The sequence below is a fragment of the Phytophthora parasitica genome (genome assembly GCF_000247585.1).
Source record: "Phytophthora parasitica INRA-310 unplaced genomic scaffold supercont2.23, whole genome shotgun sequence".
Lineage (NCBI taxonomy): Eukaryota > Oomycota > Peronosporomycetes > Peronosporales > Peronosporaceae > Phytophthora > Phytophthora nicotianae.
Genome location: NW_008649009.1, coordinates 886,193 through 903,712, shown reverse-complemented (window position 1 = coordinate 903,712; position 17,520 = coordinate 886,193). Strand labels below are relative to the sequence as shown.

General features: G+C 49.9%; 7 protein-coding genes across 7 annotated transcripts; 3 read left to right on the top strand and 4 right to left on the bottom strand.

Moving 5' to 3' along the window:
- The first annotated feature begins 704 nt into the window (after positions 1–704).
- On the top strand, positions 705–4,293 carry PPTG_10971 (hypothetical protein). Its single transcript, XM_008906507.1, has one exon. The coding sequence runs from the start codon at positions 793–795 to the stop codon at positions 4,234–4,236; it is 3,444 nt and encodes a 1,147-aa protein (XP_008904755.1). The 5' UTR covers positions 705–792; the 3' UTR covers positions 4,237–4,293.
- Positions 4,294–4,689: 396 nt separating this feature from the next.
- Positions 4,690–5,377, bottom strand: PPTG_10970 (hypothetical protein). Its single transcript, XM_008906506.1, has one exon. The coding sequence runs from the start codon at positions 5,275–5,277 to the stop codon at positions 4,885–4,887; it is 393 nt and encodes a 130-aa protein (XP_008904754.1). The 5' UTR covers positions 5,278–5,377; the 3' UTR covers positions 4,690–4,884.
- Positions 5,378–6,803: 1,426 nt separating this feature from the next.
- On the top strand, positions 6,804–8,985 carry PPTG_10969 (hypothetical protein; the record flags this gene model as incomplete). The annotated part of the gene is made up of 2 exons (XM_008906505.1): positions 6,804–8,817; positions 8,894–8,985. 2 exons carry the CDS (start codon positions 6,804–6,806, stop codon positions 8,983–8,985), a joined length of 2,106 nt encoding a protein of 701 aa, XP_008904753.1.
- Positions 8,986–9,100: 115 nt separating this feature from the next.
- On the top strand, positions 9,101–10,324 carry PPTG_10968 (hypothetical protein; the record flags this gene model as incomplete). Its single annotated transcript, XM_008906504.1, has 3 exons — positions 9,101–9,725; positions 9,800–9,891; positions 9,950–10,324. The coding sequence occupies 3 exons, from the start codon at positions 9,101–9,103 to the stop codon at positions 10,322–10,324; spliced, it is 1,092 nt and encodes a 363-aa protein (XP_008904752.1).
- Positions 10,325–10,886: 562 nt separating this feature from the next.
- Positions 10,887–12,750, bottom strand: PPTG_10967 (NEK protein kinase; the record flags this gene model as incomplete). The annotated part of the gene is made up of 7 exons (XM_008906503.1): positions 10,887–10,916; positions 11,014–11,387; positions 11,460–11,979; positions 12,075–12,222; positions 12,301–12,449; positions 12,518–12,586; positions 12,667–12,750. The coding sequence occupies 7 exons, from the start codon at positions 12,748–12,750 to the stop codon at positions 10,887–10,889; spliced, it is 1,374 nt and encodes a 457-aa protein (XP_008904751.1).
- A 531-nt stretch (positions 12,751–13,281) lies between these two features.
- Positions 13,282–15,228, bottom strand: PPTG_10966 (hypothetical protein; the record flags this gene model as incomplete). The annotated part of the gene is made up of 5 exons (XM_008906502.1): positions 13,282–13,533; positions 13,637–13,692; positions 13,760–14,723; positions 14,782–14,955; positions 15,067–15,228. 5 exons carry the CDS (start codon positions 15,226–15,228, stop codon positions 13,282–13,284), a joined length of 1,608 nt encoding a protein of 535 aa, XP_008904750.1.
- Positions 15,229–16,578: 1,350 nt separating this feature from the next.
- On the bottom strand, positions 16,579–17,517 carry PPTG_22809 (hypothetical protein; the record flags this gene model as incomplete). The annotated part of the gene is made up of 3 exons (XM_008906501.1): positions 16,579–16,814; positions 16,880–17,386; positions 17,463–17,517. 3 exons carry the CDS (start codon positions 17,515–17,517, stop codon positions 16,579–16,581), a joined length of 798 nt encoding a protein of 265 aa, XP_008904749.1.
- Between the last annotated feature and the right edge of the window lie 3 nt (positions 17,518–17,520).

Below are 17,520 nucleotides of genomic sequence, written 5' to 3'. Positions count from 1 at the left end.
CATAAAATATAATTACGGACGAAAGCGTGTTGTTCTGGTGGTGCACAACTCCGGTGTTGAGCATTGTTTTCCGCTTGTAGAGTTCTTCCGCTTGATATGCAACGAATCCTCTCGTTCAAGTAGTTCCTCAGTTGCTGGGAGCAAGTAGTTTTTCTAAATAGGTTGATATTCAGTCTTAGTTCATGCAGCTTTTAAAAATGTTTTGCAAGTAGGAATTCGCAACTTATCGTTGCTATCTCAGTGATTTTGACCTGAAGGTTGACAACGCACAGATACCTTTTTGTGAATCAGTAAGAAGTGTGGTTGCCAGTCAATGCTGCTGCCTCCTCGTCATATTAGAGTTTCTGAAAAACTTGCAACTCATTGAGATACAAGTTATTAACAAAATGTATCAGCGACTACGACTTGGTCGAGGAGACGAACTCTGCTATCGCGATTCAAGTCCTAGATGCTTCATCTACTGCTTCTGGCAAAATGCATGTGGTGGGGATCGCAGCAGTATACGGGAATCAACCGTCCGCGACACAATTAGTCCAAACAACCTTCGAGCAGACGAGTAGTGGCGAGGCTTTTGTTCTACCTCTATCTCCACTCGGCAGCATATCCCGCCCCACCGTGAGCACTTTCGTCTCGTATTGCCCGCTTTGATAATGCTGAAAGCAAGCGTGCTCTCTACGTACAGACTCAACTTGACATGTGAGTTGGTTGGATGCCAATCAGAAGCGTCGACTAGTGAGTATCAGATCGGAATCAGATAATTCACCACACAAACATGAGATTTCCTTTCCTGCCATGGGCTCCGCTGCGGAAACCCGCGCGGGCATCCGCGTGTGCGCGCGCTTTCGCCCGCAGAATAAGCTCGAGCAGAAGCACCAGGCTGTGGAGTGTGTTCACCTGGAAGATGGCACTGTTGCGCACGTGCACAGTGAAGCCCGCGGCGCGTCGGACGATCACACGTTTACCTTCGACCAAGTCTTCGGGACCAAATCCTCACAGCTGAATGTGTACGAAGCGACAGCCAAGCCGCTGGTGGAGTCCGCTCTACGTGGCTACAACTGCACATGCTTCGTGTATGGCCAGACGGGGTCGGGTAAGACCTTCTCTATGGAAGGAGTACCAGGCGACAAGGACTATGAGGGCATCATCCCTCGTGTAATGGCCGATATCTTTGACGGTATCCAGAACATGCAGGCAGACCTCGAGTTTATTGTACGCGTATCGTATATTGAAATCTACATGGAGAAAATCCGCGATTTACTCAAACCTACGTCGACAAACTTAAACGTGCGCGAAAGTCGTGAACGCGGCGTGTGGATTGCCGGTGCTACTGAGGTTTGTTGCGCGTCCGCGGAGGAAATGCAGTCCGTGATGCGATTGGGAGGTGCGAATAGAGTCATTTCATCCACAAGGATGAACAGTGAATCCAGTCGAAGCCACTCTGTGTTTATCATCACAATCGAGCAGCGAAATACCGCGACAGGATCAATGAAAAGTGGGAAATTATTCCTGGTCGACTTGGCAGGATCGGAGAAAGTAGGGAAGACCCACGCTAAGGGGCAGACGCTGAAGGAAGCGCAACACATTAACAAGTCGCTCAGCGCCTTGGGTAGTGTCATGAACGCACTTACGAGTGGTAATGCCAACACGCACATCCCGTATCGTGACTCAAAGCTGACTCGGCTATTGCAAGACTCACTTGGAGGTAATTCTGAGACGACGCTGCTGGTGTGCGCTAGCTCTAGCAGCTTCAATAGCGAAGAGACGATGTCCACTCTCCGATTTGGTACTCGGGCAAAGAACATCAAGAATAAGCCCAAGGTAAACGAAGAACGAACCGTGGCAGAGTACAAGATTCTTGTAGCTGAAAAGGACAAGCGCATTGCCACATTGGAAGCCCTTCTACGGGAAGCCAAAGCCGGTGATGGGGATGAACCCGTCGATTCTACTGCTGAAGACCAGCTGAAAGTATTTGCAGCTAAAGTGGAGGAACTGGAAGACGATCAAGCGTCCAAAGCAGCAGAAATCGCTAGCTTGGAAGACCGATGTGTTGAATTGGAGGCGAGGAACAAAGATCTCGAGGAGAAAGGACGTGAAGTTTCTTCAATTGTTAGCCGAAATGAAGATTACACGAAGAAACTGGCATTCCTGCAAAGTGAGCTCGAGGCAAAGGCAACGGAATGCGAAGAGCTGAACCAAATGCTGACGCGCCGGAAACAGTCTAGCCTGGCCGAGACACCTCCATTATCAACAGCTAGTACTGTTAACAGCGACGTCCCAAACGATGAAGACAGTGATAAAGGTGCTGTTGACTCGTCTTCAATGCCTGTGGAGCATTCAGAGGGCAGCTCGGCACTGGAAAACGAGTTCCTCCGTCAGCAGCTATCTGCAAAAACTAACGAGCTGAAGCTTTCAACGCTGCGTGCTGATGAATTAATGAAGGAGTTAACTAGCTGCCGTCGTGAATACGATGCTCAGATTGAGGAGCTGCAAGAGAAATTACGCAAATTCGATGTCCACGTTCGTGGGCTTGGAAATCAAACGCCGCAGCTGAATTCGCTAGCTACGAAAACAAAGATGTTGCGCTCTGTTCGTGGCGGTACTCGATCAAACTCGCAGGACATGAGATTGGATACGAAGCCTCAAGACAATACTGGATTAGACACGTCGCCCAGTGAATGGGAGTTGGATGATGAAATATTCCCTGTTGCACCGATCGATATGGAGTCTGAGGTCGTCCAGCGCTTGCTTCGAAATATGCCCGAACGAGGCCGTAAGAAGATATCAAAGTGGCTGGGCTTCGTGCTTGAAGGACGAGATATCCGCTCAAACTTCCACCCAGAGATTTCAATTAAAGGAATCAGCGAAGAGGCTAATCGGGACATGAGGCGATTGATCGTTCCGTTGCTGAAGAACCGCCACGACCTGAAGGTTCAATCCTATGTACGAACGCGTTACGTTCGGGTCTCAGACTTGAAAATCGCGCTGGATCATAAGCACAAGGACGAAGTGAGACTTGAAGCTTCAGGTGATGACGCTGCTAGTGACGATGGAACCAGTGAAGGCACCAATGTAGCATACAATTCATCGCTGGTGTGGGCTAAAGGACACCTTTTCTACGGGCCAAAGAGCGACGCCTCCAGTACATCAGTACTTCACGCCAGCAGAGTGCTGATCCCTTCAAAGGGCCGATTTACGTCTGAGCCAGTAGAACTTGGTTCCAGTATCACCGAATCGAAGTCAATGTTGGAGGCACCGCGCAGATCTTCGAAGCTAAGCCGCAAGCCATCGCTTCCGTTCGATGCCTTCAATGCTCCTGGATCGAATTCAAGCAGTGGGGGAGTATTCAGTCGATTGCGCACGAAGACCGGAGTGGGTGCTATGCTTGGTGATGTCAAGACGCGCCTTAATGCTCGTTACCATAAGAACCACGTCCATGAAAATGCTCTATGCGATGGTTGCGGTATGAGTCCCATTGTTGGTGGCAAGTGGAAGTGTAACACCTGCGATAACTACGAGTTGTGTGATGGTTGCTATGCTGCTGGTATCCACGGCTTCGAAGTCAGCAACGAGTTGTGTCGCCACGTGGAGCAACTTGCGGTGCAGAAGCATCGCCTGCTAGGTAATTATCCAGAACTCTTCGAACTCTTCCGTCGTCATATCTGTCACGACAACGTCATCCAGTTCCGGCGCGTTGTGGAGTGGCTCTGCGCAATTGTATCGGGTGCACGTTCGCAAAAGATCTATCACAAGATGATCGTGAAAAGCGGACTCCACCCCGACATTCGATCACGATTAGTGGCTCAACTTGGCGCGTTGGCTAGCGAACGCACTGACATTTCTTTGAAGACCGAATGGTTTGTAGAGATGACTCCAGAGGAAGAAGCCGCGAGCTCGGACGATGGTGCGGTTGAAGCTTCGCCTGTTGAGCTGGATGGGGACAAACTGTCGCCGACGTCTTCGAGTGTTCGATTGGAGACATTGCGGATGTATCTGACAGATGCGTCCGGCTCACAGCAAAGTAATGAGCCTGGTACTCCAGGTGCACTGTTGGATTTATTAGATCCGTCATCCAGCGCCGACGCTGAGTCGTCTCAGCCACCGACCTTACGACGAACTGTCAGCGCCACCGAGGACGATCGAGTAGGTGAGTTGCCAGACATGCCACGGAAGCAGTCGCTGGACTTGCCTATGCACGGCAGCCAGCGCGTCAAGTCGGTCACGCAGCTGAACATGTAGTGTTTCCTTGCGTATTTTTTTTACTGAATGAAATGCACCATGGCGCGAGTATCTTTGTGACGATTTCTAACGTTAAGTGATTGCGATGCTGCATGAAGAAATGCTACCAAATGTGACGAGCCTTTCGACTCGTCACATTTGCTTAATCGTACAACCAGCATTAGCTTCATGTACGTGGAGGAATGCTCGCTGGCGGCGCGTCGCCACCAAGCGCTTCTAACTCGAAAAATGAGTCAATTCTTGACGCACGGTCTTTGCAGTTTTCTGCTTGGATGCCGCAAATCGTCCGCTCAGATCACAAGTTCTGCTTCGTCTTTCGTCACCTTGACACGCCGACGGCAGGTGGCCTGCGGTCGTCGGCCCTTATGCCCCACGGACGGCCAGAACGTGCGTATCTGTGGAGCATTCCTACACGTGTCCTGTGGTATGCAATGAGCTACACCCTTCACAAAATGCAATAGAGAAACTGATACATTAACCGGCATCATGCCTTCCTAGCTCGTATCCCGTTTTATTCCTCCGAGATGCAGAGCAAACGCCAATGATAGAAAGTGAAGGCAGCACGACAGGCGCACTGCGAGGCGGCGCAGTGAAACCTTCCGAGGCACCAGGGAGACAGACGGTCGGTGGGCTGAATGCACAACGCGCCTAGTGGCTGGCCCTGCTGCACTCAGCCACGAACTCGCGCTGCCGCGTGGAGAGGCCCCACACAGGTGCGCCTCGAATGAGAAGACGCTGAATGAGAGTCTCTTCTTCGTTGGCGATCCGTGCGAGTTCCTTCTTCTGTTCCTCGGCCGCGAGCGAAGCCTTCTGCGCTTCCCACTGCTTCATGAGCTGCTGCAGCTTGGTCAGATCCTGCGGCTCAGCGCGCGCACCAGGGTTGAACTTGGAGCTGGTTTCGGAGCGAGTCTTGGCAGAGCCGTAGAAACCGCCCTGGCCTTCTGAAGGCTGGCCGCCCGAGTACGTCGTGAGCGCGCGCGTCGAGTTCATGCGGCAGGTGGAGGCGGCGCGGCGACAAGTCTTGAGAACGGCGGACTGCATGGCTATGATGGTCTTGGTAGTGTTGCTTGGGGTAAAGTTTCACGTATGCGTCGGCAAAAGCGGAAATGGCGGTGAGACTGCTGCAACTTGCAGCGCAAGATTCCTGACGATAGGATGGCGATGGACGCTCCCATAGCACCAGAATTTAGGAATTTCAGTCCTGGTTTTGCGCATTTCTAAAATCTCGACCAATCAGGCGCGTCGACGCGCTCGGTGTAGACTGATGTGGACCGCCTTCAACTCATCCCTGGCTTGTCTCATCTATGCCCATTTGAGCAAAAGTCGATAAAGGTCCCTCACGGTACTGCTAGAATTGTTTTTAGATCCGAAGGTTTCTAAAAGTTTTTAATAGGCACATGTAGTATCCACATTTACGAAACTACTAATTTTTTTTTTTCAGTTTTACTGGTTCACAAAACTGTATCCTCAGCAAATACGAAGACAGCTTTACTGTTGAGGCAACAATTACAATGTAGATTATCTTTTGAGTTAGGTGGAAATGCAATTTTATCACACTTATGAGAAGGAGCTCTGGGCTCTGGACCGATGGATTCAAAGCGAATCAAGATTTTAGCGAGTAGGCTATCGAGCGCAGAACAATAGATTTATAGCAACTGGAAATTGTTCGACTGAGCTTTATCATAGCTTTCTTTTCTGTATGATCTATATGATCTAAATCGAGATCAAAGTATTGAGATGGTAAGAAAAAGAAAGCTGCAAACAGTCGTGCATCGTCATATACTTTTTGGTTCGTTGTTGCTAAGTTTGTCTAAGCTAGTTGTCGATTCGCAGTAGCTAGAACAGCAAATTGAACGCGAATGCGTAAGCCTCTACTTCTATTCACAATTGCTCGAAGTGCGTATTTTAACGCGAATGCGTAAGCCTTCGATTCTCGAGCACTTGATCCAGTCGCTGCTTTGAGATGCTGCTTTCACGATTTTGCTGCCTTCACGCAGTAACAACATCACTATTCTCGTTTACTAGGGAGACAAACAGTTGAAAAACTTACTGTGAAGTTACAGTGACTGATTTTAACTCTTTTAGGACCGTCAGCCCGGTCTCGGCAAGGGACAATTCGACAAGATGACGGTGATGTCGTGGCTTGTGTCTATCCCATGGATGGACTGGAGATGTTTGTCGTGTAGGATAGAATTTCCCACCCGCGCTTCTGCAAACACCTTGTGTTTGCACTGCCTTTAAAATGCGAAGCAAATCCGCCGCGCCATATCGTTGGAAATTAGGTACGGACTGCACTTTGACTTTAATTCACGCTACTGTACTGCACTTCGCACATGTAACTCGCTTGCTGTCTTCATTCAGTCGCGTGTTCGAAAAGTTTGTACAGCATTCAACAATAATTTTAGAACATACATATAAAGATCTGGAATCACCAACTTCAACACTAATTTTCTGCTTGGTAAATTTGGTCCCATAATTTGGGTCATATGACCTGACTACGTAATCGAGCCTAAAACGCACGCACGATTGGACGCCATTGAAGTTGATCGAGTCACTCGATTCGCGTCATGTCTAGCAACGCCGAACCGGCGGCGACGGAAGCCACACCGACGAAGAGAGCGCCACGCTCGTCGCTATCGAAGAATCTCGTGGTGCTCTCTGCGCTCCCCGTCATCGTGGCTGTGTTAGTGACCGTATGGACGTCTCCTGATTGGTTGTTGCAGTGGCATGACGTCTCCATCGAATCCTCATCTGCGAATGCATCTGCTCAATTCCCCGCAGACGACGTGCTCGTAGACAAGTACGAGAGTGACTTGGTGAAGATTGCCTACCACCCTCTTTTGGCCAATCCAGCTGCAAGAGTCCAATGTCCAGACTTCCAGCCGATAGATGAAGAGATGACACACGTGGAGCTGGCGCTTGGCCAAGTGAAACAACTACGAAACCGGGACCGAGTCTTCTTCATGTTGAACGGGCAGAACGAGGGGGTTTACTTGCCTTGGGAACACCATCCGAACGAAGAAGCGTGTCTCTTAGAGCTTGCACAGACAGCAGCATTACACCTCGGAGCCGATTCGGACAGGGTGGCTAATGGACTGAAAATCTTCTCCATCGACGGCTTGCCGATCCTGACAGCGGATGAATTGGACTCGCAACGTATTGCCCACGTACTGCTGGATGGGCAGCTCTGGGTGTGGCCCGGGATCAAGGTGGGCTACGTTCGGGAGATCGACGGCTGCACCGTTACAACACGGTCGCTTCACCCCAAGGTGTTCACAGTGGAAGGTTTCTTTTCACAGGAAGAAGCGAATGCTATTATCGTCGCGGGTATTGACCACCTCGATCGCTCTCCTGTAGACAGCTCCGAGGCAGAAGATGGATATCATGAAGACCGGACGAGTTACACGGCATTCTTAGATGACAGCCACTTCACGCGCGATTTCCGCGTGCGATCTTCGCGTCTCGCTCGACTGCCATCCCCTAGTTATACTGAAGTGATGCAGCTCGTGCGATACGAAACAGGGCAGTTTTACCGCAACCACGAGGACTACTTTGACTCAAAAGAATTTGTCCCTAACAAGAAGGTGGCTGCCGACCAGTTTGAGGTGTGGATTGAGTGGGCGTCGTCCAAAATCGAAGAACTTCGTCGGGACCGCGGCGACAATATCGTTCCTGCTGAGTTCCTACCTGGAGGCGCGATGTTTCCAGACATTGAAAGCACAACAACGTTTCAAAATGCTCTGCTGAAGTGCTTCATGGAGGATGCCGAGACTAGCGACTTTTTCTGGAAGCACGCCGACTTGGAGTGGGGCGACTGGATTAACGAGAATCTTGAACGTGGAGCAAATGATATGATGACTCCGCTGTTGGAAGACAAAAGTTACATGTTGCCGTTCATTGTGGCTTCATGGGAAAAACGTGCTCGGCTTCCTGAACTTGTTTATTCATTTCCCAAACCTCCGATCAATGGCATCTCACACTACTTCAGATGGATACGTTGGGCAAAGGAACGAGTACAGGTGCTAATGGATACGCAGCCAGAGGCTGTACCGAAACGTGTGAGACCGGAAGGCGAAGACTACCCCACATTTTACATGAGTTTTCAGACTCGTTTGGTAAATTACCTCCTCGAAGATTACAGTCAAGAGCTCCTAATTAAGACGCTTACCGAGGATCTGTACAAATGGCTAATTGAAAACAAGAACAACGACGATACGTTGCTGGAGGTGCTGCGCAATAGTCAGTCTGCGTTCGACCTTGTGGTGAAATCCTGGGTCAAGCGGGTTGGTGATGTATTCGCCTACGAGAAGCCGAAGTATCTGTACCATTTTGAGCCGAATCGGTTCGTGACGCTCTTCTTGTATCTAAACGACTGTCCCGAAGGCGGCGAGACGATCTTTCCATACTCGAAGGAGCGTTTAGTGACTGGAATCGAACGAGAAGGAATGACCGAGTGCTCCGACGGACTCGCTGTGCCTCCCGTGAAGCTCACAGCGTCGTTATTTTACGCGCAAACGCCAATGAACGACTTGGACCCAGCTAGTCTCCATGGCGGTTGTCCACCAGCAAAGGGCATTAAATGTACGTTTGTCTGTACATGTACGAGTCGGAGGACTTCAACTAACAAAATTGATATTTTTATTCATTGGTACTGTAGTCGGTGCCAACTCGTTCATGTGGAATGCCGACGCCGACGAAGGCGCCAACGCATGGGGATTGTCTGAAGACTTCAAAGCGGCGACCACATAACTTTAATCCTGGTCGCGAATAATAACTACAAATTCCTTTATTCTGGTCGGTCGAGCCTATAAAAAGCTACCATCAGTTCTAAGAGAGTAGAGGACATAGGACTTGGCTCGACACCATGGGGCACACGGCGAGCGTGAATCGGCAGCGCCGCGTCTCGACAGGCACACTGTATGGAGAGCCCGCTGGTGCGGCTACAGCACCGCGCGGGAGCTACACGCCAGCGCAGATGCAGGCGCTGTATCTCAGTCGAGGTCGACCAGATATGGCTTTCATGTCCAATCAGGGACGCACAACCGTTGACGTCCCGGAGCTGCAGCAAACGTGCACAGTGAAGAACCACGTAAATCTCAAGAAGGCCAGCCTCAAATTGCAGCGATCGCTCACGGAGCCGCAGCAGTACGCGCTGGAATTCCAGTTCGACGCCACTAAACCTTGTCGGATTAGTGTGTATTTGGTGGCAACGGAGACCATCGACGCTAATACTGGTGGCTCCAGCTTCGAGCTGGTTCACTCAGACAAGAACCCGGTGCTAAGCCAGCCCTTCCCTTCAGGATTGGCACAGGTATTCGTTCTTAAAGGGGACGAAAAGGAAGAGAACACTGTCCAGGAGGTGGATCAGGAGACACAAGAACAACCATTGCCGCTTCTGGACTTCTCACCATACGACCCGGATGAGCTCGTTTACAAGGCTAATACGACGCAATTCCCACTGATAATTGTCCTCGAAGTGTCTCCAGACAGTAAGTGCACCGTGTTATATGACAGTGAGTTCGTTGATGTTCTTGATGCTCACGAGTTGCTGTACAATTGACAGAGAAGCGCCCACAATCTCAAACGACATTCTGCACGTTCGTCAAGAAAGGAGAAGACGTGTGGGATATCAAGATGCTCAAGCAGAAAATCCTGGTACGAAATAAAGAATCTCTCACTTCGCCTTGATTTCTCACTGACGCCCGTGTTCTAGGTGGACGGATTGACTTACGAGTTGCAAGAGATCTATGGAATTGATGGAGCAGTGGCAGCAGCACCTAAAACTGAGCGCAACGGTGTGTCAGGAGATGGCCAAACTGATACGTCTCAGACTGCGAAGGATGAGATTGAAATTCCTGAAGGCGCCGAGTGCATCATCTGCCTATGTGAACCACGCAATACCACAATTCTACCCTGTCGGCACATGTGCCTCTGCAGCGAATGCGCTGAAGCACTACGCAAGAGCTCCAGTACGTGCCCAATCTGCCGAACTCGGGTTGAAGCGTTGCTCCAGATTCGAGTGGAAGCAAAAGAGACCACAACGACGGAAGCTGAAGAAGATAAGACCGAAATTGAGGACACCACGTAATTCTACATGAGCGATACAAGTCAAATAATAAAAAAAAATATTTGTTCGCACAAAGAAATTGTAATCTTTCACGAGAAGCATAACGAAAGAATTTATCAAATTACTGGTTCCTTCCTACCTCATCCTTGTCCTTTCGCAGTGTGGTGGACCACCGGAATCAAAAGTTACCCCTCGGCTTTCGTTCTGGACAGTCCATCACTCATTGATCGGATTCTCTATCTGTGTAGACCTTGTCTTTTGCTAGTGACACGCTCGCTCAGGGTCCTGCAGCTGGGTTCCGCGCCCTTGAATTTTTTTTGTTGTGCGTTTTTGGTTGATTATCTTGTACAAATACTGATGGCGCTCGACGGTGCGTGTTTGGTGGGGAAAAAAACTCGACACAAGGCGTAGTTCGCTAAGTTTTGCGCCCTTCATTGTCGATTAGTTACACCAAAACACATGCAGATAATACGTTACTGTCGCACCGCATCCCCTCCACTGCCCTGATCTGTGCTCGTGCTTCGTCTCGCAGACTAGATCAAACTGATGCTGTGCCTTGAGGCCCTGTGGCCGTCGACACCAGCTAATTGTTCTTCCTCCACATTCCCTTCATCTGGAAAAGTATCAAAAGCCACCAAGTCAATTAGAGAAATCAACACCGAGGTGTACTCACTCTAGATCCCGACCTTTCTTATAGACAATTGACTTACCAAGTTGGCGACTTGTTCGGGAGCGTCACGGAGTCGGTTTGCCGTCGACGGAGTCGAGCTGACATCGCCCGTTGGGCCATAGTAAGGGCTGCTCTGGCCTTTGGCAGGATAGCCCCGCTGAGATCTTGTCTGCGGAACTTCCTCTGCAGCGACTTTCGCATTCAGGTCACCACGGGGTGGACTGCCACCGTTGTTGTCTCCCCGTAGCGATCCTTGGTGGTTGAAGTTGTTGTCTGCACTGGAATTTGAATCATCGGAAGTTGTTGGAGATCCAACTTTACCGGCGTTGTACGACAGCTTGCGCGTCATCATCTCCACCATTTGCTCCCTCTTCTTTAGCTCACTTTCGCGACGCATGTAGTCCACCTCCAGCTCTGCAAAAGTCCAATAAAAAAATACATGAGAACAATAGTTCATATCGCGCACAAAACTCTTCCACATCTCACCTTTGAGCTTCTTCTCACGAGCCATCAAAGCAGCCTCCTGTCGACGCAGATCCTCCTCAATTCCCAGCAACTCCTTCATCTTCTGGTTGTAGGATGTCTGCAAGTTCTGATCGGCAGCAGGTTGTGGGTTGTTCGCCGCTGCGTACGCGCGTAATCTCTGTTGCAGCTGTGGGACACGCTCCAGGTCCTCAATTCTAGGTCGTCGAGAACGTTGTCTGTGCAGCATCCATCGGATGACCTGGAAAAGACCTTCCGAGTACTGCGACGGGATCCGGGTGAACTTGCCTGCATTAATCTTTTTCGCTAGTGCGAGCTGGTTCGTCGCGTCGAACGGAGGACCAAGTGTAGCCATCTCGTACAGCAAACAGCCCAGGGCCCAAATGTCGGATCGGTCGTCGTAAGTCATCTCGTTCACCATCTCCGGACTCATGTAATACGGAGTGCCGACGTTCGTCTGGGCGAATCGAGACTCGCTGCTGAGCTCCTTCGCGAGACCAAAGTCACCAAGCTTGGCATTGTTCTGTGTGTAAATAAAAGACAAAAACCTGTCAGAAATATACAACGCACACACCTACACAAAAAAAGAAGAGAAAATAGTAGAAAATGCCATCGTACGTTGGAGTCTAGGAAAATGTTGCCAGGCTTGATGTCACGGTGGAGAATGGGGCGGATGACGTTGCCTTCGCGGTGACGGTGACACTCCTTCAGTGCCAGGAAAATGTGCGTGAAAATGTGCCAGATGAAGCCCTCTTCGATGTAGGACCTGACGATAAATAATAATAAAAAAGTCAGGAAATCCACTGAAATGTGCTCTTAGGATTGGCATAGAACAGTGGCGTACCCCTCCCGCTTCTTTCTCTTGATGAACTGGCCGAGATCACCGCCTTCGCAGTATTCCATGACGATGTAGATCTTGGTTGCCTGCTTGTCGATCACTCGGTCCAAGTATCGGACGATGTGGGGGTGCCTCAGTTCCCTCAGGATATTCACCTGCAATATCATACAACGTCAGCACCTGCACTCGTGCTCCGCTTCCAGACATGGTGGTGCTGACACACCTCGCTGACGATAAGCTGCTTCTCCTTCTCACTCATGGCACCGTAGTTAACTTCCTTCCACACCAGCATCTGCAGCAACACAAGCGTTAGTTTAACGTCCTGCTGTCTCCAGTGTGTCCTGTACGCTTGTTCCATGCCCTGCAGCTTACCTTACGATCGGCCTTGCGTATGATCTGCGTCACGACGCCGAACGAGCCCTTGCCGATGATGCGAACCTGCTCGTACGCGTCCATGATTGTTTAACTAGCGGCTGATACTGTGAGAGGAGAAAGCTCTGCTTATAAGCGGCGGTAAAGAGAGGAACTGTGTGTCTGGTAACGCGTGAGTCGAGATCGAGGCGACTGAAGGACGAGTCGCCTCGGGAACTTCTCTCCTCTCCGCTGTTCTTCGTTTGTGGCGGGGCTTTGGTGTCGTTTTGTGTAGGGAGAGAGTCAGTGGGGGGAGGGAGAGTCGTGAGGACGATTTGATAACTGATAGGATATCGGTTAAGGTAGAGACTAATTACCACTCCGTTTTACAGCCTCCCCTAAATCGCTGTACAATCAGGCACGTCATGTGCAGAGTCAGAGGCGGAAGAGAAAGTCTCCATCGCGCCTCGTGTATTTCAGGGCGTCGTTGCAGACAATCGCACCTTCATGCTCTGAGCACATACACATATGTCGATTTGAAGTCGATAATACCGTACCTTGCCGTCTTTTTGGGCCGCAATAATTGAAGGTAAAGATGGCTTGCCAAAATGGCTTCACAATCCCGACCTTGCAACTTTAGTGCTCAGCCGCAAGCAGAGCCTCCTGGTCGAGTGCATCTTCGTCCAGCATGAGCGATACTCTTCTCTTCTTGGCGTTTGTGTGATTCAATATGGACCCGTTCTGGTAGTCCACCACATTCAGCGCGATACCCACGAGACTGCCCAGCACACCGAACGACACGAACAACAACTCCACACCTGGAATGTACCGGTCGTCATGATTGAACTCGGCAGCTACCGCCAGCGGGAACAGCGCGAGCCCGATGTTCTAAAAGATGCATGCAAGAAATTTGTTAGAATCAAGTGCATAAGCCATCACACAAAGCAATACAATAGAAGGGTGTCACTACTGCTAAATACACGGATCGCACCTGGATGGCAGTGATCGCTCCGTACGCTGTTCCAACGTGTTTTGCCTCGACCACGTCTGCATAGACCAAGACAACCCATTAGATTCGTGATAGTTCGTCTAAAACCTCAGCACACGAACGTACATGGAACGGAGGGCCACAGTGCTGCGGCGAACACGCTGTAGGCAACGCCTTGTAGCACCAACGGCACATAAAGTGATACTTGAGTCAGTCCGAGCATGACGTGGACTATCGTCAGTGCGAGAGGAGCCACCAGCGCCAAAAAGGCGCGGAGACCAATCCGGTCGACCACGAATCCAAGAAACGGAGAGATGACCGCGCTGATAATGTACGGGATGGACATTGGTGTGGCTGCCTTCTGGGCCGCATCAGTCTTCGTGGCACAGTACGTCTTGGTCAGGGGGCCAAGCTTCCATGCTTCGTTATCACAATTAATCTTGTCACCAAGAATCAGTGGAGGTGAAGTCGAGCAGTTCCACTGGTCTAGGGGTTCCTTGATCGTACAGTTTGCCGATAGCAGAGGGAGTGGCCATCCGTAGGGAGGAACACTAGGACATCCAGGAACGATCTCTTGGCAATCGATTTCACCAATATAAAGTCCTTCTCCACATCGTCGACACAGCTCAGGGGGCTCCTTGAAGAAATCCCTCTCCATCAGGAGACTGCTGGCAACATTGTTAAAAGGAATTACGCAGCCGTAGACGACCAAACAGCTCAGCGCCAATAGCCAAAAGGCTGGTCGGAAGTGTTTGATATCACTGAAGTGAATGCTCTCAGCAGCAGTCACCCCTTCTTTCTGGTTCTCCTTTGTCATCTTCTCGGCTCGCTTGTCGATTGGAATCACCAGTAGCACGGTGAAGGTGGATGCCACACACATGATTACACCCACCCAAAGCGCAGCCGACACACTGGATGCTTGAGCAACAATTGGGCTCAACTCATTGTTGATGACACTTCCAAGTCGAGCAACACTGAGGTTAATACCCAAGGCGAGCGCAAGCTCACTGTTCTTAAACCAGGAGGCCACAAGCGTCCCCTGAGCTACACCCAAGCTTTCTCCACCGAACCCGAACACCACTCGCCCAAACTACAACAAAAAGTTAATCGTTTGTTATCATGGAATGCTGCAATAATGACCTCCCCACCAGCATAAGATTGAAGCTGGAGAGCGAGCAGCCCGTTGCAAAAATCAATTGGCCCGTCAAGATCGCCGTCGAGAAGGCGAATAGCATCACACGTGCACCAAAGCGATCCACGAGCACACCACCAAAGAACGGCAGTAAGATGTTGGGGATCGAATACAGCGTGTACAGCAAATTCTACAGCAGCGTAAAATAATTAGTTCCCAGTAAATTTAATTTTTAGGCATCCGTGACTTCAGGAAAATAATAATTAACATGAAACAGGGAATGTCATGGTATTGAACGTACAAAAAGGAACTCATAGCGATCCTTGGGGATGTTGTTGAAGTGCTGTTGCAGCTGGCTCTTGAGCGCCGCCGGGTTGTCGAAGCAGTAGTAGTTGCCGATCATCAGCACGCATGACAGGAACAGCACCAGCCAGCGCACGCGCAACTCGCTCTTCTCCGCCATGACACCTTCTTATCAGGGGGAAAGGATGCGAAGTCTGAGTCTGACTCAGATTGGCTCTGTTTCACTTAAGTACGGAATCACTTCAACTTCGAAGTGAGTGATTGGGGATGCCATTTCTAACCTGCATGCAGTGAAAGGAGAGCTCCGTGACTTCATCTCGTTTACAAGCAACAAACTATAGTGTTACTTAAAGGCCTCGCCAATAGCTTCCACTTCGGAGACAGCAGCTGCGTTGATATCCTTACTGTCGTCGCCGCATGAGCTTTCGCTTCCGCCACCACTTTTGGATAGTCGTCGCGTACGCATTATTCCACATTAGTGTTAAAATCTCCTGACGGCGCTGATCCTCCAGACGAACTTTCAACTTATAGAAACGAGCTCGCGCTTGCTTAGCTCGATACGCATTCTGCAGCAATACAGCAGCTGCGGTTTTCCTCTTCGCCGCGCTTTCCACCCGTAGCCCAAAGCTGCGTATGAACCGCGCGTATCGGAGAAATTTATGCAGCACTCGTCTTGCGTTTACTTGCCTTTCGTGTTTCGATTTGGCTTTCGCGATCCGCTTTCTCTTGCGTCGTATCCAAACCTGAATGGAGACTGCTGCACGATATCTTTTGACATTGTGGATCCATGCTAGATAATCCCGCTTTTTCTCGATATACCTCACAAATGCGTGCGTGACTACACGAGCTGCTCGCTGTCGCTTCATCCAAACTGCACAACGCACTCGAAAAATATATGAGTGGTAGAAGCGTTGGACCCGACGCGCAGCCACACTATAGGCAACAAAACGTTTCTTTCGCTTGAGCATTTTTCTAGCATGAAACCCTCGCCATTGTGCTTGGATCAATGATGAGGCTTGATGCAGATGGTGAACAGCCGCTGTTCGTTTACCGTTCACACCACGTATCCAACTTTGAATGGCAATTACAGCAGCAATAGTCTCGTCCTCATGTTGACAAGCTACATCTGACATCCATCGACCCCACAATCGAAATACTAAATATGCTAACCTCCTCCGCGATCTCTGAAGAACCCACAGCGCGCATTTCCTGTCAGTAAGAAAACGAATTAGTGTTTCTAGTAAATAAAACTACTTGATTACTGACACGTACAGCTCGCAAAACCTGCGGGTTTGTTGTTGACATTGCATCCACATCGCTTGCTGGCGCCAATGAGCAAACCGTCGGCGTATGGATTGGTAAAGATTTCTAGATACGACAATCTGAGCGAAAAAAGTTAGGGAAACACGGATAATAACGCGAGTTGAAGGAGTTCTTCTTTACCCATATCTTTTCGACTGCGAATTGTTTTCTCATTGCCAAGGAGCGGGTCATCTCTTCCATGCAATGATCACGGACCCATTCCCGGATTTCGAGTGGGCAACCGATCTGCTGTGGAGCTGTTGTCTTTAGAGTGGCAGGAGTTTGGCCCGTTTTCATCGGTATCATTATTTGCTTGTACGGAAATTTTGCTCGTGCTACGATGCGAGGCGGTGCTCGCTTCAACACTAATACCTCTGGGAGCATCATGCATCTTGAACGCGAAGCGGGTAAAGCTCGACCGTGAATCCATGTATTTCGCGCCAACTTATCACACAGTGAGAGGGATGATAAGTTAGTAAAGTGAGCATTAGACCACCTGCCTTGCTGACAAAGCATGACAAGAGCCATCTCTAGCTCCATGACTTGGTCATAGGTTAGATTAGCTTCTCTTAGAAAACTCGCGCTTTCAAGCGTGTCAGCCACACTTGGGTGTGCAAGCAAAAACATAATATCTTCCACTGCCAAACACTTAAAGCGAAATTTGTCCTCCCAGATCGTAAGCATATGCCCTCGTAAGCTATTTGTCGGTGTATACACGCCCGTGCTGTTGTCAGAAGACAGTACGAGAGGTTGCATCATCGATGCATCAACCCGTGACGATCCCATCGAAGAGTGAGGGGGTGCTCGTAACGGAGCCACCGATATGTTGCGCTTGACTTTGTCTTCAGTATTCGTTGTCCAGTGCTTCTTGTTGTCAATAGTTTTATCTGTTTGCAGCCTGGGCTCCAGCAAGTATCGTGCCGCATATAAATGTCTTTGCTCCGGCAAAACCTCGTTCAAGATGCTAGACACACTCCAGTTCGTTCCACTACAGCCAGCTAGGCGCTCAATCAAGCCTATGAAAGCCACAAGAGGTATCGTCAGCAAGTTCTCTAAATGCCTAGCTTGGTTTGTCATTTATACTGACATTACCTGCTTCTTCACGCTTCCTATTACCCATCCCAACGCCTCCTTCTCGTTTCTGCATGAC